The following is a 26587-nucleotide window of genomic DNA, read 5'->3' as shown; positions in this document are numbered from 1 at the left end:
GAAGAGCAGCATTTTATAAGGATAATGTCCTTAAAACAAACACCAAAACTTGGTAGTTTGTCAATAAACATTTAACCGCTAAAAGCTAGAGAATTCTGAAAATCCCATTCAAAGCTCTTGCCAAATGTTTAACATGGTTGGAATCTCTTCTTATCCAGTCTTACACCACTATCCTAAAAATATTAGTCTGACACAGTCAGTCGATGAAGCATTCATTTTTGGACGAACCAGTGAGCCCAACAGAATAATAGGCACGGCTTTTGAACTGATGACGAGCTTGCAAGATTTGAAGCGAAAGCTAACCACCGTCCCGAGGGGGTCCCTTTTCTCTTTTCACCTTTAAAGTGCAACTTACATTTGCATTAGCAGCTGCCTATTTTTATGTACTACTGTATTTAATTGGGCATCAATCTACCTTCCACAGTCAAATGATGCATGTCGTGATTTCCACTTAACGCTGCATGCCTCAACAGGCAACTGAAGCACATACAGATGCATGCAAAATTTTAAGAAAATATTTCTTACAGAAAACTTTGTGGGGGAAAAGAACCACTAGTTTTTGAAAGAAACCATATACAACACCAAATATATATATTGCTTTCTAGTCATAAAAACCCTAGAAAGAGATGGTGGTGGGGAATGTTACTCAAGCATTTCTCAGCTATGCGATGATGACTGAAAAAACACTCTCCTTGTGTTCCTGCTGCCTTTAGGTTAAACATGGGAATAGCTTTTTCAAGTTATGGAGCCTTGCAGCAAAACAGTAACTATGCTGCTGATGTTATGTATAAGCCACAGGACACTGGGAGAAGAAACAGAGTATGTTTGGAATTTCTGTGGGAACAGATGAAGAAGTAGTAAGGAAACAGATGTTTAAGATCATATATTAATATTTTCTCTGAAAAAAATCAGGAAGTTTGAACATCATTTTTTTTTTTTTTAGCAGTGCTTTTGGAAGGAGCAAATGGCTTCCACTTATGGGGTTTTAAGTTTGTTTATCCCCTTAACGATGAAAGTTAAATTAGGAAAAAAAAAAAAAAAGGTTTCCAAAACATCCGCATAGGTATATGTTGCCTGTATGCAATTTTCCTCCCTAATAACTGTACCAGGTTACACAATATAGAAGCTTTAATAGCTCACCAATCCTCTTGGCTAGCACAGGAAACACAATACCACTTTTGTGAACCAAAATCTAATTAACTTGAATCTCCTTTTTGTAGTCTTCAGCATACTGAAATTACTTCAAAAGTTTTTCAGCTCAAAACTTAACAAGAGAATCAGCATTTGATGAAAATGTTTAAAATGTTTAGTGATTGAGCCAACAGTTACTGAAACCTATGGGAGCCTCCATGAATTTCAGAGGAATCAAGTCCTTTCCAACATGGATCCATGGGTCTCTAAAACCCAACAATATTCTTTTTTCAGGAATAAAGGCAATTAGTTTCACAGTTCTCCTCATTATTTTTACCCCAAAAATATTTTAAATGAGACTTCTGCTTTCTCTAAGTCCAGTTTTGCTGTAAGCTCCATCTCAAGCATGTGGAACACCCCAGGTTTTTATGAAGGCACAAGGAAGGACAGTGCCTGATGGCAGGAGGGCAGAGAGGGGACAACCACCATCCTCAGAGCACCCTCTTCTCCTCTGTCAAGAGGATCTGGAGTAACTGTTACACTCAGAAAAGCATCAAAGTAGCACCATTTCACGATTTAATACAGGAGTACAGGGATAAAGGATACTTCCCATGTCTTTGTCAAGCACTTTCCCTATCCACTCTGTAAGACATTGCAATTACTGCTTATTTTCATGCTATTAAGTACGCTTCTAAGTGTCCAAAGTCAGCTGCATTGCTTCCTAATTTGCTGAAGGCTTTAGGAAAGCATATTCTAGGACACAAAAGAACCATCACAACTCCTGGTTTACACTGTAAATCATATTTTATTCCTAAATGTTTTTTGCATTTTGAGTATATGCAGGAGGATTAAGAAAGAAATTTAGAAAACAATGCAACAAAGTTAAAAACTAACTTTGTTTAAACAGAAAACTAAAGCTTCATACGGCAATTTTTCTGCCGAAGAACAATTCTTTTTATAGACTAAAGACAGTCTTCTCCCATTCGTTTTTAAGAAAGTTCAGAGATGAAGAGCAACAAGATGTCAAGTGACTTTAAAAAATCTTAAGAAATAATTGGGCACGTGGGTTATTTATCTGGCCTGATTAACACAGGGTGGTCTTGGAGGAGGATTATTTGGGGCAGAGAAAGCAGTTAGTCAAATCCTCTGAAGTAGGTCATGTTGACAGATTCCAGAGTGAGAAACGAATCCTCCTCCAAAGACTGGGAAAAGAAGATGACTTTAACCTTCTCTTCTCTCAGAAATGACTTGGTTAGAATGACCTTTGAGAACACACTGAAGGGCAAACATTAACCATTGCTATTCTTCCATTAATATTCTTCCATCGCACCCTGCCTGCAAGCTAGGAAATTTGCACATTGTATGCAAAGCTCAACTCAAAAGCTCATTGAACTCCAGAGGTAGGCAAAAGTGAGTGGGTCCAGTGTGACAAACACTACCCCTAAAAATGCCCAAAGTCTGGGTTACCTGTTCAGATCTATGAAGCAGCAATGGTGTGAGAGCTGATCTGAGCTGTCTCAATGGTTCATACAGAGGTAGGTAGATTTTATACAGTTACTTCTAGCTTGTTAAGCCTCAACCTCAAAACCATCCACACACATAGGAAGAATCGTATGGAAGAACCTTTGCACCATAACCATTTGGTGCTTACCTCACTGATGACCCAGTCCCCAAACTGCACCCTGCATGGATGATGCAACACTGGGTAAGAAAGGTCAGAAACGCCTGTGGCAGGGAAGCAGCCCAGCATAAAGCTGCCAGCGTCCCGGCTGAATGCCTCCTTCTCTAAATCAGAATTAAAGACGCAAACCTGGATTCTCCCAAAGCAAGTATTACTATGAACTTTCTATTTCCAGATACTACAGACAGTTACAGTATTACATCTGTGATACTGCACACTTGAAAATGCTTTTCTCAGTTCCTGATCACACCTCGCAACTTCAACTTTGGGGATAAGAGAATAGTCTAGATACAGCAGAGCCATGGTAGCACTGCAAAGCCAATGGAGAAGAAAGAAGAGAGATTGTGTATGGAAAGAAGATGCTAAAACATATCATGAAGCTTTACACTGGAAAAGTTTCTGGTATCTTGTAATGTACAGGAAATCTCTTACCAGAGACACATACAGAGAGCAGAGGGAAAGGCGGGCTGCAGAGCATCCAGTTCTATGGGCCCATAGGGTCACAGAAGTACCATCCCTAAAACACAAGAATGCGGGGGGATATATTTTTCTTAATCATGAATCTTCAGCAAATGACAAGAATAGGTTGGGGAAGCTCAAGCTTTGCCCACCACTGGCTTCAGCAAAAAAGTCTTTCATGTATCTCCTCAGGAAGTGTTCTTTGCACAGGCCAAGATGAGCATTTGAATAGACAGTTTTACATAAATATATTTAAAATCAAGTCTAAGGAATTCTGCATCACTTTGGGGCTTTAAAAGAAAATGTCCCCACCATAAGTGGGCCATCATATTGCATCTTCATTAGAAGAGAGACCGGATAATATTTTTCCTGATTCAGTCTCATCTAGCACAGTCCTCAAGGGAAACAAATACTTGCCAATATTTGAAAGAATATCCATCCTAACAAATAACAACATTTAGCATGCTCTTCTAAAGCCACCAAAGTACTTCAGAAAGGTGTGTAGTGTTACCTGTAACTTTCAGATAATTAAACTTGGTGAATTAAAGCTAGCTGGTTGAGTCATTCTTGACTTTGTTTTACTTTCACCAGTTATGTCAATGGTACAGTGTACCACGAGACCATGGTGGTGGTCAATGTATGTGGTGTGGGACAGGGTAGTACTCAGTGCCAGCAAGTACGGCAGAGTAAGTGTTCAGTGAAAAGAACCAGAAAGCTCCAATTGCAGCCCAGTCCTGTGCTCCTTTCATGAGACTTGCTTGTCACAGGTGGAAGACAGACTTTGTTTTTTCCTTTAAATAGAAGAAGGGCGAAAAATAGAAAACAAAAAGGAAAAAAGAAAAAAACTTGGAAAACACTTCAGAAATAGAACAAACACACAAGACGATTTTGATACCCTGTACCAGTCAGAATTACCAATAGCATAGGTACAAGCAAAAAACACACCTGGAATTGCCAAAATCACCACATTTAACAGATAACTACACTCACTACATCACTGGAGAGGATATAGTGATCTGTAATTAATTTGCCCTGGAACACTGAGAATTAGACTGTATACGGAACAATATGATACCCAATGAAGAGATATACAATATATAGAAGCATCATCTCTGTAGTTAGTGGAAACCAAACCAGCAAGTTTTCTGTGAACTGGAGATCATTTAATTGCTGTATTTCTATAACATGCACAGGAAGGAAAGGGAAACATCTGAAGTTATTTTTATTTCCCCAAGTCTTCTGGCTATACTGTATGAATGCTAGGGTGGGTCTGGCATTGTCTGAAACGTGTCAGGGTCCTTTTGCATAGCCTCATTTCCTTCTTCCTGTTGCTAGGAAGGATAGTTAAGCATGCAAAGCACTTGTTTACAGTACAGGACCATCCTGTTAAGCACATGAGTTTTCTTCCTCCATCTCCTTTTAACCAGCCAAGGGGGCAGTTGTGTTTATGCTGAAGCCAATAGCACAACTCCAATCAGAGGGGAATTGGAAGAGAAGTCTGAATCCCTAAAGAAGCCCAAACATAACATGCTGTGGTATTTTGACCAGAAAAAAACTTTATCATGCAAACTGCATCTCTAAATATTTGCAGAACTCATAAATCCACATGCCTCGAACAAACCATTGCCTAGAATGTAATGAATTAGAAGAACCAGAAGAGTAAAACTGAGTCACCTCTCATCCCCTTCTTCTAGGAATCCTCATATAAACATTTGAGTGCATAAGGACAACTGTAGCACTTTTTTCCTGCCCCCAGCAGAGGCAAAATACACAGGGCCCTTGTGAGTTTCCATGAGTAGCAACAGTCTTTCTCTCTGGCCCGGCAAGGGCTGCTGCACAGCGAGCTGGGAAAACCCTAACTCAGGAATTAAAAAACCTAGACTGAGATTTAAAACCCAAATAAAACCATGATAAGATATATTCTTGCTTTTAACTACCACTTAGAAATGAAATTTAACAACAGCTCCATGGTGTTTAAAACAATGTATCTGCACTTCCTTTTGAATAATAATAAAAAAAAAATCTATTAACTACGTTATTTTAAGATACAATAAAGAGATCAGGAAGTCCTAGAGATTACAAAAGGTGGCTCCAAATGCTTTGATTTCTATGAACTTGTAGATGAAAGGAATCTTCTCAAAACACCATCTACATCTTATTTTACATAAACTATATTCTGCAATCAATGCATCTCAGCCCTAATCAGGATCCCACAAGCAAACTGAAGTAGTAACCCAAACCCATTTCCTCAAGAGACAAGGATCCCACTTCCTGGCCACCTCAAGCCTCTCTCTTTTTTTTTGTTGCTCCTACTGGAGATGCAGATCAGGATGCCTACAGGACATCAAGGATACCTGGAAGCCAAGATAGCAGGCTACAGCTGTGGAATCAACAGAGGTGCCTCACAGCAACTTCGTGTGCTGTCAGCCAGCAACAGCCTGTTTGCCAGACGGATGCTGAATCCGCCTGGCAGTGAACTCCTGATAGATTCACACTCAGAGGCTTGAATGAAATCTGCTTGTCTATTATCTTCCTCAAGTTCCCTACAAAGAGCCTTAAAACATAAGCTGACTCAGAGCATTGCTACTGATTTGCTGCTGGGAATTTCTTAATCAGGGCAGGGCAATGCAAACAGATCACACTTACTCCTGAAAAAAAAAATATAAAAACATCTATAATCGATGGCTAAGAGAAAATTACATTACCCAGTCTTTCAATTCACATGTGTTAAGTACTGCGACACATCAGGCAGAACCTCCAGACCTAGTTAAAATGTATTGTTTAAACGTAGTTACTTCTTCCAGTGAATTTTCCCAAAGAGAGTAGGAGGGAATAAAAAATAAAAATAAAAAAAAAAAGAAGAAGAAGAAAAAAAGATTGTTGTACCAATAGCGAGTGCCCTTGACTGGCAATTAGGGCTCATTAGGCTAATTGCAACGCAGCGCTCAACAACTTCACAGTTACGGTGGAAAGAAGTCATCGGCGGTGGTTTGCGAAAACGGGGAGGGCGACAGGGAAGGTAAAACCGCCCGACGGGAAAACGGCATCGGTTTGCCTCGAGGGGTGGGCGGGGGGGGAGGTGGCCCCCTCCTCCTCCCCGACCGGCAGGATCAAAGGCTTCGGGGGTGACACCAGGGCTGGCCACCGCCGCTCGGCGGGAGCCACCGGGCTGCTGGAGGCCATCGGGCTAATTACGAAGAACTTCAAAAGAAACTCGACGTTTCCCGTCTCGCAAGGACTCCCCAAAGAAAAAAAAAAAAGAGAAAAAAGAAAAAAACCCGAAACACCAAAAAAGAGAGAGAAGAGACGGCCACGGTGCCCTGCACAGAGGGAGGCCCCATCCTGCGCGCCGCTCCGCGCCCGCGGCCCCTCCGCGGCTCCGTGCCTTAGGTCCAGCGGGTGTTAACCCCTTCGGCCCACGTCTCCCGACCAGAGCCGCACCAGACCGCCGCCTCCCGCCACGCAAGTCACTGTGGGCTCCCGCACCTCTCCCTCCTCACCTGGCGCTGCTCCCGCCCCGACGGCCGCCTTCTACCCTCGCAAACGCGGGGGGGCCGGCGGGGCCAAGACTGCACCGCACCGCGGGACGGGATGGGGCAGCCGCCGCCCCCGCTCCTGCCAGCGCTGCCTTTCCGCGGGCTGCGGGATCACGAAAGACGGACCCCCGTCCCCTCGAACCCCACCGCCTGCCCCATCCGGCACTGCCCGAGCTTACGTGTGAGGATCATGGTGTCCCGCCCGCCGCGGTGCCTCCGCGGGGGTGCGCGCCTGCGGCCCAGCCTCCCTCCGCGGCGGCGGCTCCCAACTGACACCCGGCACTGAAGAGCAGAGCAAAGCGCAACAGAGCGGCCGTCCGCCCCCCTCAGGCGCCCCCGCCCCCGGGGCCCGCCCCGCTCCGCGCCCCTCCGCTCCGCGCCCCGCCCCGCGCCCGGCTGCGCGCCCACCCCTCAGCCGCGGAGGGAAGGAAGGTTTGCGCGCAGGCAGGCGGAGGGCACGGTACCGCTTACCTGGTCACGACGCAAGTACAAGCAGAAAGCGACGTACACACACATACACATTCATACACACGCACTCTCCCTCGTTGCACACCTAGGGGGTCAAGGGGAATTGACAAACCAAAGGTGTCTTGGCTGAAGAGGATCTAATGGCTCATGTCCCCTTTGCTCCTTTGTGATTTTTCATGGCCATCAGCTACTGCGATGGCCTTTCAGGCGATAGTGATGTTTATAAAAAGCAGCCAGCAAAGCTCTAAATACTTTTTCCAGGAAATGTACAGAAGAGCGCTAACAGAGAAGGCAGCGTGGCTCCTTGGTGCGAAAGACTGGAGAGGGTGGGGAAGGCCTGAAGAAAGCCAGTGCAGGGTGGCCAGGGGATGCCAGTGCCACCAGCCCTGGGCAGCATGCCGAAGAGCGCTGTGAAACGTTGAAAATGCCTGCGCACCGTCAAAAGCCTCAAGTATGGGCCTGGATGGAAACCAACAAGTGTTTTCCCAAAGAGGACCACAGCGCAGCCGTAGGCACGGCTTGCAGGGAGCAGAGCAAAGCCTGGCTTCACAGCTCTGTGCCTGGGAGTCACACCCTAGACCATTTACTCCCCCGTACATTTTGCAATGATTGTTCAAATGGTTATTTCTTGGTTGATGCTCACGTTCAGGGCTTTAAAATGGCAGAAAATAGCCACCTTTGAGCAGCTGCCAAACTATCAGCATGGAAAAGAGTACTGTGAAATTTTGAAAATATCTGGGTCCCATCAGAGATCATGATTGGTGCATTTTCTTCCAAGCTAACATCGTATTTCATACTCACTGGTGTTATTCTAAGATTCAGTTGTCGTTTCTGCACTACGATCTGTCAGATATGGAGTATCTATAGTGTGGTGCCTGAGCAGGCAATTTGCTGAAGAATAAACATCTCCCCCTTCTATAGGCTGCAAACTGTGGCCAGTTGGCTACTATAGTGTTGTTTCTGGAAACCCCTACGTGGCTCCAGGTCATTAATTTACTTTAATAGCCCAGAAGAGGATGGAACTGCACTATATCTTCTAGCTTGTCTTTATGTACGTTACCCGCTTAATCAATTACCTCTTCATATCTAAACTCACTCCAGCTCTTTTTGGCACAGACACATTTAACCTGCATTTTTGAATGCTTCTTATAAAGCACCAGGATTTATGTTTACAAGGTAGGTCAGGCCCATCGAATGTGAATTCTTAACTCTAACACAGGGAAGACAAAGATATGCTACACCCCAGCTGTTGGACAAATGAGGTAATCCCAGTCTAACTGGCTCTCTGTCTTTACTGTCTATACTTTTGGGTGCTTGATAGACTAGGCAGTGACAGAATAGTCATGACAAGAGATAGAAAACTCTGGTTGCACATTGTGTGTGAGCTGTAGAGTCTGAATTCTAGAAAAGAGAGAAATTGTTTCTCCAATAAGCATCCTCAAAAGGGAGGGGAGAAAAAAAAAGAAAAAAAAATATCCGAAACTTGTAGGAAAGCACGCTGGTACTAAGGCGTTTCCATCACAATGATAAAGCTGGAACCAGAAGAGCACGTGTGTCAAATTAATACCCTCGGTAAAAAGCAGGGTTTGTTCTTGTAAACATGGGCTGCCTAGGCTGCTTCCTGGACCAAGCCTGCATCTCTGTATAGGAAGCTTTTGTATAGGACCCACAGGAAGCTTTTGAAGAAGGAAAGAATGGCCTTTTACTCTGCAGAAAAAAAAATGGGAGAGGTTTGGAGGAGTCAGCCGTGTGCAAGGGAATTAAAAAGAAGCTAAGAATAAGAGGAGGAGGTGTGTGAGGCGGTGAAGTAAAATCTGAAGCGAGATGGCTGTGTGATAGATGAAAAACAACAATTTGAAGCCAGAGTTTTGTTTGAGGATTCTGAAAGGGGTGAGTGACGAGATCGGTGAATACACGACAAATGTGGCCCAGACACAGGAGACGGGAAGCTCTTGGTAGTTAAACCAAGGGTTGTCATTCTCACCTCTACCACTTTGTAAAATAGTAAATGAATGATGCTGATGATAAAACCCTATGTTTGTGCCTTAGTTCAGCTCTCCTGCTCTGCTTACAAAGCTAATCAGCTCCTGCAATAAAGGAGGAATCTCCATCCTCATTTAGTCTTCGTGGATTCCCTCAGCAATGTCAGAACCAATGACTTTTGTGATGGAGCAGTCTGTCTGCTGGGATCATTGCTAAATAGATGGCGGAGGATTATCACTGACCTGGATTAGATTCTTGCCAGTAATCTGAAAGAGAAAGGCTTTGATTCTAGTTTGTTATCAACCCTTGAAGACATGCAGTCTCTCTGGCTTGCATTTTAACTTGGAATTCTATAGGGCTGCTTAAGCAGGCGTATTTTTGGAGCTGAAAAGCAAGGCACCAGTCTCGCATTTGCTGTAAGATGTGCTCAGAGGAGCATTCCACCTGAGGCATGGGTGTTTAGCCAGGCTACAACCGCTCTAATCACTCATCCGGCTTTAAAGAGCGTTGTGAAATCAGTAGAGGTTTGGCCTTTAATATTTTTATTTCTTTATCTCTCTGACTATTCAAAGAGCAGGCAGCTGCCTGACAGAGACACAGGATTTTAGAAACAGCCTGCCTAAGAGGATTGTTTCTGTGGAGTACTGTTATCCTTAATTCAATCAATGAGCTCTCCCTGGATGGTAAAATAATTGTAAAGGATTGCCCTGACAGGCACAATTACTCACTTTAAAAGGTGAATTCTCCTTCTGTTGTAACTGCATAAGGGAGTGATTCGCAGGACCCGCATCTAATAATAAGGACTTGATTGTCCTCTGTTTTCCCTCCCAGGCCCAAATGCCTTAATGGTTAACTGTACCCTTGTCATCCTTTTTCTCCTAAATAGTGCAGTACACAGAGAAAGTCCCGATTTGTAATTAGTCAACTGATCTGCTGGTACAAACACAGGATTGTCAGACACATGATTACAATTCTAAACACTAGTAATAATATCCTCTTAGCAACAGCGTGATAGATTATAGCGGAGTTTCGGCCCAAGTTTCCAGGCCTCTGGCTCTGGGCTTGGATTCCTTGTCGAGTGGGGTATTTCTGTGTAGCATTTCCACAGTCCAAATGACCTTCATGTTCCAACCATTGTCAGCGAAATAATTAAGTTTGCATTTTCTAGCACTTGACTTTACTGAAAAGTCATTATTTAAAGGACTCTGTAATTGTTCAGGCCTCTTGACAAAGAGTGTTTGCACTATCACTTCTCAGAGATAAGCGGTATTAACAGTGCCTTGCTTTCAGAGAAGGAAATCTATTGTTTCACCTACCAGAGAATCACAAAATGAAATAAAGCATCTTTCCAAAGTACTTTTTAAGAAAATACGTAGTAAAGGCATTATGTTGCATAAACATAGGTGCTGCTCTGCTGCTTATAGTTGATGAGGTCTCTGCTGTAGAAATATTCCTTTAGAAATAAACAGTACTAGAAATATTACCAGCTCGCCATGTATAGGGGACTCTTACTTGCATTTGATCCCAGGCAACATTTAGGGGTTTTTTTTAATTTTATTTTCTTTCTTTTAACAGCAAATAATAAAGAAAATTAACTTTGCTTTATTCTTTGTGGTGCATCTAACTGACTATTTTAAAAGGAGGGGTAAGTGAGCTCTATACATTTGTCTGCTTTACATGCCCTCAAACACCAAGAGTTCAACAGCTCAGGCTGAAAATAAAATTACCAGGTTCACACTGTACTTAAGAAAGGCTCTATTATAAGGATGCACAAACGGATGAGAAATAAAAATTGATTATATAATTTGACAAAGATACAACTTTGTAAAATATAAATATAGATAAACTGAAATAGTAGGAGGAGAGAAAATAAATATTTTCATTCCATTTTAAACACAGAAGGTAAGCTCCTTAGTTTACATGGAATACCATTGTTTTATAGAAATTGCTGGAGAGGTGGAGTATCTTTTTCATATTGTGTTTAAGACACTGGCAATGATTTATTTTTTGAAGGCTGCAGAATTTTCTACTGTTAATGGGTCTGCCTTCTCTTCAATTAAAAGCTATATTTTTACATTAAATAAAGTGATTCACCATTGGAAAAATAACCAACTGAAATTAACTTTCAAGAAAGTAGGGAAAACAGATTTGGGCAAACTTATTTAGAAGTGCTAGAGGAGGGTAGTTAGAATTTCTATACCTGTGATGAAGGTTCAGAGATGATCCAGAGTAAATATATAGCTTGTGGCACGTAGAAAAAAAATCCTCCTTCCTTTTACTCCAAAAATTCAGAATAACTGCTCGTTTACTGATAAAGACAACATCCGTAATCGATCGCTGCTTCACAACAAGGAATCTGAACCTGAAATTATCAGGACTAAAACCTCTGCATGTACGTGGTGGAAGCGGTCACGTCAGTGAGACCGAATGGATATGCAAGTCACAGGGGACCAACTCTAAAACACTCCATTAGAGAAAGCTGTAAGAAAAGTTTGGCCCTGACAAGGCACCATTCCTATGTTTAGCTGTGGTAGCTACCTTGGTGGCTGTGTGGCAGCAGAGCTCCATGGCACCAGGGGTCACCCCTGGCTCCTCTCCTCTCTTTGTGGGTCTTTTGAATGGCAGTGACTGTGCCCCGATTCACACCCTGGCTTCTCTTCCTCTGTGCTTACAAGTCAGGGTGTGCAATGAAGTGGGAGAGGAAGACAGCACAAAGGATCCATTTACTCAAAGTATATATTACAGAATGATCAAAAGATGAACAGCTTGATGATGGTCTATAATGGAGGCAGGAGGCTCAGCTTTGTGTTGCTTGGGAAAGAAGAGGTTTTTTCTTCAGACCAACGCTTTTGTTTTCACTCTGTGTTCACATTATATCATTACTAAATCAACCACTTCTTCCCTCCTCATTTTTAAGCATGTAGATTGTAGCTTCCACCTTTAAAACCACCAGTTTCCAAGGCATTCCAATGGTAAGATGCTTTTTTTTTAAAAAAAAAAATCTCATTCTGTGTTCACGCATGACCTCCAGTCTGATGAAGAAAAAAGGTCAGCTTTCACAGAGAGACAACAGTAACCTTCATTAAAACAAGATGTAAGATGCAAGTTGCCCAGTAAAATAGATGAAACTGAGAGACTGGTGCCTTAAACATGTCAAAACAGTGATTAAAGATTGGTTTATGAAGCAGCTGTGTTGTTCTAATACACAAGATGCTAGACTTTTCAGCATGATGCCCTGGGACAGACCATGCCATCCATGTGGTGCCCAGCTGGGGTTAAAAGGAGTAGAAGGGAAGGAAAGAAAGTGTTGTTTTTTGTTTTTTTTTTTTTTATCATAGTAACTAAAAAAATTATGAACAATGAAAAATTTCCTTTCAAGCACAAATTTTTTCTTACTTCCATCTCCCATCTCGTGTGATCCAAGGCTTTTTAGTTAAATGAACTCTATATTCATTAAACTTATTTCCTCTGGAGGAAATAGGCACATGCATCCACCTGGACCAGTTGACCCATTATGTGAAAGACTGCTGCTGTTTTAGCCTTGGGGAATCTCCAGAACTCAGGAAATCATTTTAAACCCATGACTCAATAAAGCATGATAACTATGGCAACTAGAACACTGTGATGGCTAATTTCACCTCAGCATTCATCAAGGGAGGTACCGGCTTGATGCTATAGCCTGGAGAGTAGCTATTGTTAATGTAATGTGAAGCTAGAGAGACAGGGAAGAAGGAAAACACATTAATAAGGCCAGTGAACAAAATCAGGCCTGATGTAAGTCAGGACAGATTCATAATCCTTGTTGGTCCTGGTCTTGATAGAGCACTAGACTGAGACTGAAAATATCTGCAGTCTTGTCCTGTTTTAACTTATTGGGCAGCTTTGGTCTATCCGTTCCCTTTCTCATACTTTGTTTTTCCTTAGATAAATAGGGAGAATAATATGTGCCTCACATGAAAGCCCTTGAGATGTACTGTGTAAAGAGATTATTATGCTGTTACTCTGCCTAATAAAAATCCTCTTGCAGATTGCCCATTTGACTGCATCTTTCATTGTCCAAGCCCATGCTCTTGCTTATTGTGACTGAAAAACAGCTTACAGCAGCAATTACCTTGCTTTTTACTGGGAGGTGAGATAGATGCGTACATGCAGACAGTTACTTAAGGGCACCTTAAGTAACTTGCTGGAGTGTCAACACCCGTAATGATGTCTGAGGAAAGACGAGAGAACTGGAGGGGGAAGTTAGCTGTCTTGACAGCAAGAACAAACTGAGTTGGAGAAGATTTATTAGGTGTATATTACTCAGATAAATGTGATCCTGACTTGAATGAGAGCCAGCAACAGCAAGGGGAGAGGGTCAGGCAGAAAGAAGTGGCTGTTTGGCCTTCGTCAACAGAGTTGAGACCTGATGGGGATTAGAAGGAGTAACAGAATTGTTTGGGTGTTCATTCGTCACTCTAAAATTAAGGATTATGAATTCTAAATGAATGGCCAGTTTGGCTGAAAAATGCTTCCACCTCCTCCATGCTACATTTCTCTTTTTATGCTGGCATGTTACAGAGAGTGAGAGTACCGTATGATATTATTTGTGAACATGATACGATACACAGAAGTGACTGACAGGTTAATAGGAGCTTGCATGTTTTAAAAACAAAGACACATATTCTGTTACACGACCACAAGAAAAAGAAACATGGAAAGTGGTTAGTTTGCTTTCATATTTCAACACTGTCACATTATGAAGGGCTACCTTTTTTACTCTGCTTGTTTCTGAGGTTTTACTTTTGCCTTCATATCATTTTACAAAGAGACATGGTAAATGAGTTTGTTCTTATAAGAGCAAATCTCTTCTATCCAACCTTAGCCCAGAGCAATTTTTAAATATCTAAATTCTAAATAAATAAAAAATATAGATTCTTTCACTATTCCTTATTATTGGGAATATATGAAAGAACATTATTTTTACTAAAGCAAAAAAAAAAAAAGTCAGAGTCCTCTCATATTGTGAAATGCCTTTTTCTTCATCAGACTTCGAAATGCAAAGACAGGTAGCAGTGACTGGGAATGCTTTTACCTAGATCTGTTTGTTCAATACACCTCACAAACTGAGTTTACCCGCCTGTTAGATTAAACTTTACAGTTCTGTCACTAAAGCAACAGAGCCAATCCTTCACTTGCTTTCTGATATGGATTCTATATGGATTATTTGGGTCTTCTCTTTCTGATGGTTTTACTGAAGATTTATTAACATATATGGTGGGTGGTACAAAACAATAAGCTTTAAACAGATATAGAATCTAATTATTTTGTCATGGACCCCAGTCAAATGTATGAACAACATTATTTATAGGCTGTGGTGCCACCAAGGGTACGGATCATTTCTTGGCTTGTGCTTCTAAAATGAGAAGGATCTGATTTGAGAAAAGCAACACAGGAAAAAAAAAAGTCTGATGCAGCTAACCTGCTTTTTGTTTGATCACAACTTCAGAGAGTTCAAGGCAGCCAGGGACCTGTGCTAGGATCAATGGGGCAAGTGATTAACAGTGATAGGACGCCCTGCACCTTTCATGCTCAAACCAGAACTTTCTCTCCTATGAAACAAGAGCCTTTACATCACTCAGTAGAATTATATTTCTCATGAGCAGTGTTAGAGTTCAGAAATAGTGTCAATTTTCTTTCCTAGGAGATCTTTATTTTTTCCAGATACAGAAAGTCTATTAAACTTCAAGATTAACAGTGCTCCTGGCATCCGATTTTCAGTCAGGAAGTATAAACAATTACTTGAAAGGTGTATATGCAGAACTTTCCATCTGATTTACCAGCAGCTCTTTAGAATCTGTCATGCATGTCATATTGACCTTACAAACTTAATTACCTAAGCTCCAAGAAACCACATGCTTGCCTCTCAGCTCCTTAACGTAAATTTGTGACAGTGCTAAGAAAAAAACCTAAAATAAAACATCCTGAAAATTTATTTTATTTTATTACAGGTTAGATTATAACAGGTCAGAATATGGAATTTCTTAGCTGATGAAGTGAACTGAATTCTTTGAAAATTATCTGGAAATAAAAGCCACATCCCATTTGGCCTAGGGTGCAAGAATCCTGTGTGTTAAAAAATTACGAGCCAGATACCCCAAAATCATAGACTGCCTTGAAAATAATTAGTTTTAAACATACATTGTAGAAATTTACTGTTTCTACATCAAAACCAAGAATTTTATGCAAAATCTGAGTCATATGCAAAAACTAGTGTTTACCTCTATGTTAGATAGGTATCTGAAGAGTTTGACAGCTTATCTGCTGTTGGTATTTCTGTTGCATTTCAGTTGACTTCATCATGCGATTTGGGTCACAAAGGAAACTTCCTGGCTAGCATACAGAACAAGAACGAGGAGAATTCATCCTTAGCCTTGCCTCTGAAGTAGCTAGCTATTACCCACCAAGGCAAGCTTTTACCTAACCTAGGATTCTTGGGTGCTCCGTCTGTTTCCAAAGGGCAGAACAGCTTCCTGCATTACCTTTTGGTAACACCTTTTTTTTTTTTTTTTCCCTAAGCCATGTAAAGAACTCAGCACCTAGAATAAGAGTTTCTCATCTTTATGTCTGTAGCACCTGTGCTGGATATTTCTTTCACCTGCTGCCAGTTTCGTAACTTCTTTTCTTTCTTTTCTTTTCATTCTATTTCTCTCTTCCTCTTATTTTCCCTCCTCATAGCTGGCTGCTACCAATAGCGATTGTGAGGGGTGGAAGTGCCCTTCTTAGCTCTTTTCTTCATCTCTTTTTCCTTTGGCCAACGCAAGTGAAAAGCAAGCGCAACATTAGATCCTGTTGAACAGTGTTCCCCAATGAGAGGAAACTGAAAGAAAAATATATCTAGTTGCCAGCAGGAATTGGAAATCTAGAACTCAAAAGGTAAAAATAGGAAGAGTGAGAGATGAGATCACTACTAGACTGAGTGAACTATGACTGAGTGAACCGTATCTGCAATTGTACAACTAATGCAAATCTAGTAACTAATTTAACTGTTCCATGGAGCCAGGTGATACCCAGTGCTCAGAACCCTTGGATATGAACAAACGTAATAAATGAAACAGGAAAGAGAATGATCTCCAAGTATCCTGCTGAATTTCTGCTAGAATTGCTTTAAATAGCAATTAGGGTGGAAATCATCAGAGCATACAAAGTAAAAAAATTCTGAGAGCTACTGATCATTTTATAGCTATTCTATAACCTAATGCAGAGCAAAATTGAAAGCTCAGACAATTAAGATGCGTTGATCTACCTGTTGTGAAATAATATTTCTCATCTTGCACAATCTCCTGCCTTGATTAGAAAGGGCTTTGTTTATTTCAGGGTAGAAAGGAATTTAAACCTCGTTCCTACAAATTCATGTATTCAACTCTATTTGGGTTGAAGGGTATATTGAAATTTGAATGCATAAATGCTTGCAGGATCATGGCCTTATAGTGTTTAGATGATGGATTTTCAGGGTCTTTCACAGACCATTTTTGTGATCTCAACCACACTTCATTTGAAACTCACATACTCATTGCATTAAGAATAGCTTCTCAAGAATAAAAAGCTGATGCTTTATCCTCTGGCCACTTGTACCTACTATTTCTGATTTGGCTGATAATGCGAGAAATCAAAGTACAGATTCTCGGAACAGTGAGGCTTTTCATAATGGTCTCTGCATGAAAAGTCCATGTGTCAGCTAAGAAAATGAATTTCTAATAATACTTGGCACTGAATGAGTGGCTTGTCTCAAAGGAGTGCACCAAGCACTGTTTATCTGATCTCTGTAACACTGAAATAGACTTAACCTATTTGAATTATCTTTGTCTTAGCCATCTTTATATCAAGAAGCTTATACTGGATATGATAACCACAAAATCAGCACAGGGATTTTTTTTTTTTAATAAAGAAATAAAACACACTGGGGATATTTGCATTGGTGTGCTCAATAGTGTTTCTCTGTTGGACAGGGAACAAAATTCTCTGTGCCTGTTTAAATCTTTGGAGAACTTTATGCTACTTTTTAAAGCCAGGCAAATATTATGCAACTTTCTCTATGTATGAGATCTTTAAAAGATGTTACCTATGAGTGTGATGTCATTTTCATTCTATACTTAAGTACTCAATATAATTTGCAGAACATGCTACTACGCAAACTCCGTGCAATGCTACAAACTTGTGAATGTGGTTCTGCAATTTGCAGTGTTGCCAATAAAGCCTCTTAGTCAGATTTCTTTGGAGTACTTTGACATAGACTGTGTATGCATATTCTGTAAAGAAACAAATATACTCTCTAAGACTGATTTAGAAATGAATACCTCTATTTTGCTTTAGATTTGAAATCGTAATCTGAAAAAATAAACATATGCATTAAAAGGCTAATTAGTTATTCTTGGTTCATATAGCAGCAGTTTTAAAAGACAAGCATTCCTTCACAGGCTAAAGATGAATCAAAGTTCTCCAATTCCTGTAAAAATGCGTGTCTCTACAGTCACAGTTTGTTCTGGATCAATTCCAGTGCATTGTGACGATGGGAGCTAGAAAGGAAAACTCAAGAGGGTATTTTTAATCACTTTTACCTCTATCAACAATATGATGCTATTTCTATTGTTCCTGTTATAAAAATAAGTAGCTGACATGTTCCCCAGAATTGATTATTGTGTTGTAGTCAACAGATCAGCCATCAAGACATTGCAGCCTATCAGGAAAGGGAGTGGAAAGGAGCAGACAGAGAAACCTCAAAGGAAAGGACAACACACTGTGTCTTTTGTCCTTTGTTCTAAGATGGAAATAAACTGTCTCCACTTTTGATAAGCTCTTCTTTTGATCTTTGTTTGCAATAATTAGTGTCAGGCACCAAGTTATTTTATGAATCCTTTTAGGTTTATCCTCCTCTAAGTTAAATGAGTTATTTGTCTTCCGCAAACAACCATATTAATTAACTTTTTATGATTAACTTTCATGGGGATTTTGCCTAATATGCAATTGAACTAGATATTGATAGATTTGGGGAAGATGAAAAGTATTTTTTTTTCTGTAGATTTAATCTCACTTCATGTTTTACAAGTATGTGAAAACATAAAAATGCATATAAAATATATAAAGATCTTTTTACTATCTGTCTGTAGTATATAAATATATAGAGATCTGTATATCTGTCTTTTTGCAGGGGGAGTCAATTTAGGAATACCTGTCACACTGTGCTCCCATGTATTTTAGATGGTCTGGAAAATTTGCCCCCTACTGGGTCTATAGATCAGTGCCCTCACTCATGAGTATGGGTAAGTATGATGTCAGATACCTTTGGCTCCAAAGAGAGCAGAGTTGTTACTCTAATTCATGCTGAAAGACAAATTGGTTTCAGTCACTAAAGGAAATCCTGGGAAATAAGGATTTGGGATTCAGCTGGACTATGTTAGAAACAAAACTGGAGCATTACCTGCTTCTGCTGCAAGCCTAAGAAGAAAATAAGGTGTTAGCTTAAGAGCTTAAGAACAAATGTGGGGTTTTTTTTTTGTTTTCTTTCTTTGTCCTAGGTAAAAAAAGAAACCAATCCCCAAACAACTCCACAGGAAGGTAAATGAAATTAATTGCAATCATCTAAGAAGTTAAAAACATTGTAAATCTACGCAGTTTTCACATATATGACCAGGAGCAGGGTACTACAGAGTACAACACAATGTTCAAAGAATGCAGGCAGCAAATGTGTTCATGTGTAAACATATTTGTGGTATATAGTAAGTTGTAATATCAGAAAACAGTTCAGAACTAAAAAGTATACATATATTTTCACATAACTGTCAATTAATAGATTTTAAGGATCATTGCAACAACCTAAACTACAAATCTTGCTCAGGATTCCTGCTTGAAGTTGTATCTCTGGCATTTTTATAATGACTCCCCTTGCTAATAAGATTTCAAATAAGAAATAACTTCAAAGTTTAAAATGTGACAAATTATTTCAGAGGTTAAAATATGTGCCTTAATCCAAACTTTGATTCTCTTAAAATCAACGTCTAGTCTTTCAATCTCTTTGTTTGCCAGCCCAGGTTCTTCTTTTGTGTCCTGAAGATCATGATCAAGCTGTGGGATTGCAATAAGAACTACGTGATGCAAAGCTGTAACATGTCTCCTGCTCTCAAGGACAAAAAAAAAGTTATCTGTGCTTTGCTGAGACACATCATTGCATGCAGTTTCATACTTACAGATTTAAAAATTGTCATCATTTTTAGTAACTTCCTGAAGCATGTAGAGGTACAGCTGGGAAATACCGAATGCTCCTTAAGGGATCTAAATTGCTGAATCTTTGTATCTCCAGTGGAATATAGTCTACTCTTATCAGCTGAATAAGTGATATAGTCTAAACAAAGAATAATAATGTTCAACTGGAATTCCAGGAAAGGAAGCTTAATGCGAACTTCCTGATTTAATCTTACAAAAATAGAAAGGTTGATAGGATAAATGAATCACTCAAAAGAGCAGATTTTGCTTCGGTTAATTAAAACAGACTATAAAAATGTCAAAGTAACCCCTTTGTAACATTTGAATGCAAAATTTGCATACAAAACTACTTGGAGTATTATTTTCATGTGTGAGACTGAGAAGAATCTCTTCAGAGAAAAAACTCAATTTTCTGAAAATTTCTTCTCATTTTCCAGCCTGGAAATCATGGTGACAACTACAGACATTTCTCGTACAATTTCCTGTGTCTTCTGCTTTTGATGGGCCAGGAAAAGTCTTCTCAGAAGTAAATTTGGAACTTCTGCTTCTGGAAGCTATCAGCAAGTCAGAGTTGCATGGAAATTAAAGAAAAACAAAACAAATGAACTATTTTGAGCCCTAAGAAAAGGTTTCTGTTAGGTTCAATTTGAGTTCACATTCGTTTCCTGCCAATGGTAGTCACTCAAGTGTGGAATAAACTCACAAGCAAAGTGGAAGGAACACTTTTTGGACAAGATACCTGGTAAGTTGCTAGGAAAAGAGCAAGAGAGATGGTCCTGCACTGCTGGGAGAATGGAAATGACAGTATTGTAGGCCTTCTCCATCTCTAACTTCTGCAAATTTGTCACCCACCAACACTTTTAAATATAGCCAATATGAAAAGTGTCTAAAATCCAAGTCAGGCAAGTGACAAATTGTGATTACAACTTTCTTCTTTCCCCCTACCGAATCAAAGCAGGAAAACATGTAAAAAATGTGTGTGTACTACCACAACCCTCATAGCAACAACAAGCAGGCTATCCATGGGACTGCCAGAGGCCATCCATTTTGGAGGAACGTGCTATGTATGTCTTAAGGTCCACCCATGATCAATCCTCGCCTTGAGTTGAAGGTGTTTATTTCACACTTGGGCATGAACATCTAATCTTCTTAGAAACAGCTTTTTTTTTTTTTTTTGCAGCAGCAGCCTAATAATTTTCAGTTTATAAACTCTTCCAGGAAGGAGCCCTGTTTAAAGGTGGATGGGAGTCTTTTTGTTCTCTTAGGCAGAGCCTCGACAAAGTTGTTGGCATTTTTTTTCCCTTATCATGGTTTAATCCCAAGTTTTTGGTTTGTTTGTTTGTTTATTTGTTTGTTATCAGTTTTTTGTTGCCTTCCAATTTGTTACTTTCTTCTATTTTGTTTGTGGTATTGTGGGTTTTTCATCTCTTTCTTACTAGCATATGAAGTTGCTCAGAGTGGGAGATCAGAGAGAGATGTCATACGATAGGGCTGCTGTGTGCTTTTATGACTGAGACAAGTGCCGCCAGAAGAAAACAAGAAGAGGCAGACCTGGTGAAACCACGCATGTAAAAGATCTTCTGAAATGTGCTAAGGGTGGATATGGATGACTGATAGCATCTGCAGTTGGAAGAGGAGCAGCTCCAAGTTAATATTGAATTCTAATTTATTAGCTAACACTGACCTCTATTTGATCCATTCCTGATCCCTTGGACAATTCAAGGACAGGATTAACCAAGTTTATGATAACTACTTTGATTTTATTTTTTTTTTATGCCAAGAAGTGAAGAATAATGTGAGGAATCACTTCTACAGATAGAATCACATGGGAAGAGGAAGAAGGAAGAGGTGAAAGAGTGGCACAAAGGAATCCTAAACCATATGGATCTTCTTCCCTTGCCTGGAGACCAATTCCATAGTGAAAGTTAGAGATTATCTCCCACTACAGATTTAAAAAGAGATAATCCTGAATAATTCTGGAAATCATGTCAGTGTTTTGAGAAGGTGGGAAATAGATACCAAAAGAAGCAAGTTCATACTGATCAGCAAACAATGCAGTCTCCTCACTCCCTGTTGTGCCTGAGCTATCTGGGTGTTTCAGACAGCTGTGAGTGATGAGGCATCCATCTGTGATGAGCTAAGGATGGGATGTGAGCCTTGGAGTCAAAATGGAATTGCCTACTTTTGACCAAAATGTGCTTTATGGGCGGGTGTGCTTCAACTGCCAACTATCTGTTTTGTTTTGGCACTAGAAATAACAGTCTTGGATACCTCCCTTTGGAGGGTTAGCTGCAATTACAGATATGTTTCAGAAGATTCTTCCATTTCATAGAAAAAATTGATGAAAATTAGGAGGAACATGCTCATCATTTGCCAGACTTGCAGGATATGTTTTTCCTACATACTTAGTGGTTTGGGTAATTATTTTCTTAATGAGGAGACTTGTCCAAACACATTATGGTGACTGCTTTCACATCATCACTGTTTTTCCTAGCAGTTTCTGATTAGTGATTATAGGATACAGGAAAACACTTATTTTTAATTACTGCCAGTAATTTCTTAGAGATCATTAACAGCCAAACTGCTATAGCCTACCTAAGTATTTTACAGTTTTCCTAGGGAAAAGAAAACAAAAAAACAAATAGCGCTTTTTTTTAATTTTGGTTTATAGTTGTAGTTTGAGTTTAGAAAATGGAGTGGTTCTGTGTTTGATTGTACATTAGGAACTTAAAGGCAAAAGATGATGAAAAAGGCCATGTCTGTGGTTACTGGACTAGGGAGCCTACAATACTGTACGCAGAAACATGCTTGTTTGCATTACTGTGATACCTTTCAACTGAGGTTCACAAAGCATGCTGCAAACAATGTATTTAGTAATTTTAATGCATAAACTCTCATTTTACAGTTAGAGAGACTGAAGCATATCACAGAGTATGGGTGTTTTCCACAGCTACGTTCTGAACTGGCTGAGAAAACTGTGAATGAACCCTGCAGGTTTTTTCTCCTTTCCTGGGCTTTACCCTTTGACACCACTCACAGCATCACATAACCCCCCAGGATGCAACTGGCTCGTGCATCACTTTTGCACCATTTTAGCAAGAGGAAAAAGCTCAACTGATCCCAGAACACGATCCAAAATTGCTGGAAGTTTCTGTCCTCAGCATGGATCTGACTACTTCTTCTACCACACTTCCAGGGCTACCATGGCCCAGAAAAGGGAGCATCTTCTTTATCTCAGAGAGGGGAGCTCATTGCTCCTAACACAGGTCAGTGTCTTGACGGTGACATTAAATATAGTGGTTATACCTAGTATGCCATGAAAGAAATTAAGTTCTGTGTTGTTTTAGAGAAGGAGGAGAAAATACAGATTGCATTTGTTGTATGGGCTTGTATTTGATGTATGGTATGTATTCAGTTATACATCCCACATAGTTTACTCTTACCTTTACACTAACATTCATAGTCTACTTGTTCAGGAATAACCTCTGTGGTTACGTTATGTTATCTGAATTCCTTATTGTAAGGCACAGTCTTGCCAGTGTAGCTATACCATTCTGTACCACTTTACCAGAGCAATTATAAGTATCCAAGGATATGCATTTTTGGTCATTTTAATACAACAGTTATCTGCAGCTTGCATTCTCTGCTAACAGATGTTTTGTTACTAGTGTCCAACATTATGCAATAAGACAGTGCTCCCAGAACTCCCTGTCAGGAACACAAAGTACTCTAAGATAGATCACATTCATATTTTCTGGCATTCAGTGATGGCTAAATCTCCAAATGGTTTGTAGGTCCATTTAGTTTAAACTAAATATCCAGAGCTCAGATTCCTAGAGCTCAGTTTTCTCAGACTGCAAAACCAGACTAGTTATCTAATGGGGGTAATGGTACTGGTAAGATAAATGAGAGAGAAAACCACTTTTTCATCTTTTCTAGAACTGTCCTGGTTCAGCTTGAAATCAACAGAAAATTTCCTTTCCTTTTCTTTTTTTTCTCTTTTCCCTTCTCCACTCAGTTTTTCACTTTCTGTATTTGCTGCTGTTCACATATTTGGGATGCAGTTCCTCTGAGTTACTTTCACATGACCGCTCTGAGCTGTACCTTTCATTTATACCTATATGCATAGGCCAGTACCAAAGACTTGTTCGAAAATAAAATAAGGATTGTCTGAGACATACAGGCTTCAAATTTACCTTGATCATAATATTTCTAAGGAAGACAATTGAATAGAAAGGACTTCATTTAAGGTCTGGCTGAAGAAGTCTTCAAAGTGCCAGAAACCTTCCTGTTAATAATCACCCATGTCAACTGGGAAGAGCACAGGCTGCAAAAATATTTTTTTTTTTATTTACAACCTCAGTGGTATCAAATATTAGGAAAATGAGAACTGTTCTATTTTGCGAGAGTAGGACAGCAAAACAATTTCATGTATGTTGACTGATTTTATCTCCTTTGCACACATAGTATAGTACATTTTCTTGAACGATTAAGCTTAGATAAATAAATTCTTCAACACAGGTGTATGACTGTATAATTGACATTTTGACACCTTCACAAAAAAAAAAAAATTCCTTACTGAGGCAATTACATTTGAAATACTGTGTAGCAGATTTTTTTTTCTTCTAATGACCGATAATGAAACATAATTAAATTACAATTTCCTCATAATTTTGCAATACTAACATTTTAAAGCCTGTGTCATTTGCTTTTTGCAGCTGTTATTTTGTTCAAGGAGTCAGTGTATGACTTGACTTTTCTGTAAGATTTCCAGCTAGAACCACTTTTACTTCCTTTAATGTTACAATATTTGGCAGTCTCATGTGAATAAATGAGTGAAGAAATTGCATAAATTTAAGTGAAAATGCAAATAATTAATTTTTCTTCAGATTGGAACTTGTGCTAAAAAGCATCAAGCACCAGGGGCTAACAAATGAAACTAGCTGTTTAATGCAATACCAAAATATAAATAGAGTAATCAGAGTTAATACTGCAGAAACTCTTCAGGGCACAAGGAAGAGTAAAGAAATTATGGAAACAACAGAGGGAATTTTAGATGATGGTTTAAAGGATGTGAGGAAGGACGCTGAAAGCATTTTCTGTAGCACAAGCAGAGGCAAAGGCTTTCTCTCAGACTTGCGTGGCCTCTGGAGATTCTGTGGGAGGGTCATCCATGACAGCAGTCATGCAGGTTGTCTGCACAACACTTTCAGGGACAGGGACCTGCAGTGAGCACTCGTAGGGGGCACCCAGAAGAAACGGCCAGCGGAGAGATTACAAGGGTTGTATGATTTCTCCTGTCATTGCTGTGTGTACTGTAAACACCCATGAAACAAACCATAGCGTAAGTCCAGACAAACCAGAGTTTCTTTGATAACCTTTTCACCCTTTACCTTCAAATTATGTAGGGAAAAACAATCTCTGCCTCCTTCGCCTCCATGATCTACCATGGACTTCAGATCCTGGTTATTAATTTACTCCAAACTCAAGTGCCCTCCCCTCCAGGCGCTGCCTCCCAGCCATGTTTGCTGTCTTCATTGAGTCTTCTTGCAGCTCAATTGCTGGAAAAAAAATCTTCTCTATTTCTGGACTCCTCCTTGGTCAGAAGGAAAGTGGCTTATTCATACTCTGCTGTATTTTCCAAGCAGATGTTGCTGACAGCCTGTAAGTCCCACAGAGGCCTTGCAGGAGCCTGTATCATTGCTCAGGGTCCTGTGCCCCATGCCACTGGCTGAGAGGTCCAGGTACTGCTTCAGCCAGAAGACTTGCATAGAAAGGAGGGAGAGATAATTGCACAGCAGACTGATTTACTGGTGCTGGACCTTGGATTTGTATCTCCAGCCTTCACCCTCCACCCTCACAAAACTTGGATTGTAGGAGGAATGCCTTTCTCCCTTACTGTGTATGTCCTCGGGGTTGTATTTGAAACCATGCAATTTCCATGAAGTCATTTCATGGCACCTAGCTAACGACTTTTAAAAATGTTGCCTCCTGTATAAGGAGAAAACAAAATTAAGGACTCTCTCTTGGGGCTGGTGTGCAGCTGGGTTTCTGTGGGAGCTGATGCGTGAAAATCGATGCAAATATGTCTGCTCTCCAACTGGATTGAGAAGCATAGGACATAAACATGGGAGTGGGAAAAGGCAGAGTGAATAAAATAAATGTGCTTATTATTCTGCTGTTCAGGGCAACATTCCAGTTTCAATCCCTGAACTGTCTATTCCACTCAACCCAAATACAATTCCAATTAAAATGGAGATTTTTTTTTTTAAGTGCAAGGAAAGGTCATCAAACCCTTGTCACAGGCCAAGAGATGGCCACAAGTTAGGAACTGAATGGTAACATGTTGGGGAAGGAGAAGAAATCTCCTGTAGCCATTTTTGTTGTTTAATCACACTGGTGTGGTCTTCTGAGGGCTACAGCAAAATTAACATGGGCTTACTAATAATTGTAATTTATCCTAATAAAGTCCAGAAGTAAGGGATTTAGTTATATTCCCTATTAGACTGCACTGGCCTGGGAGAGAATCTAGCTCATATTGTTTTATTCACCTCAGAAAGAGAGAACTAAACACATTTGCTAATAGAAAAACTTGACCGTGACATTACTCTGTAGCTTATGTTCAGCTTTACTATTTTTCTAAAAGCATACAGAAATGTTTAGTAGGAACAGACAAAGAAATTATTTCTCTGGAACAAAGATCCCAGAAAAGCAAACAAGGAAACTGTTCTAATGAAAAACCTGAGATGGGAAATGCTTCAGCACGTATCCCTTTTCCACAACTCTGTTCTCTTATCTTATGAAACAGACAGGTGCTGGAAAAAGTGAACTAAAAATGGGTTACTGAGAGTCGTGCCAGCCCATTCCTTGCTGATACATCAGTGAGTGCTTTAGAGGAAGCAGAGCTTGATTCTGCTAGGTTTACATCCAGATTATTCCAGAAAAGGCAAGGACTCCTTCCTTTTATAGACTGGCAAAAATAAGTAGGCCATGAATATTTTCTCTGATAAGCTTTAGCCATGCACACATATAATTCAGAGAACCTGAAAACAGTATATTTGCAAACACATATGCAAGTTGTCAATATACC

At 40.0% G+C, this 26587-nt stretch overlaps 1 protein-coding gene across 4 annotated transcripts in view; it reads right to left on the bottom strand.

Annotated features, from left to right (window-relative positions):
* DLC1 (DLC1 Rho GTPase activating protein) overlaps positions 1 to 26587 on the bottom strand; it is a 236805-nt gene that overhangs the window by 32327 nt on the left and 177891 nt on the right. The window contains exons 1-2 of one of the 4 annotated variants that reach the window (XM_086746476.1): positions 6987 to 7022; positions 3245 to 3329 (exon numbers count right to left, since the gene is read on the bottom strand). The exons of 2 other annotated variants lie outside the window; for them this stretch is intronic. In XM_086746476.1, the coding sequence (XP_086602602.1) occupies positions 3245 to 3290 (46 nt within the window). In that variant the 5' untranslated portion in view covers positions 3291 to 3329; positions 6987 to 7022. Of the gene's footprint in view, positions 1 to 3244; positions 3330 to 6986; positions 7074 to 26587 lie in introns of those variants that run through there. One more of the 4 variants, XM_086746477.1, reaches the window with a different exon arrangement.

This window comes from Chlamydotis macqueenii, chromosome 4, assembly GCF_036417535.1.
Source record: "Chlamydotis macqueenii isolate bChlMac1 chromosome 4, bChlMac1.mat, whole genome shotgun sequence".
NCBI classification, from domain to species: Eukaryota; Metazoa; Chordata; class Aves; order Otidiformes; family Otididae; genus Chlamydotis; species Chlamydotis macqueenii.
This window is presented reverse-complemented; position numbering and strand designations above follow the sequence as displayed.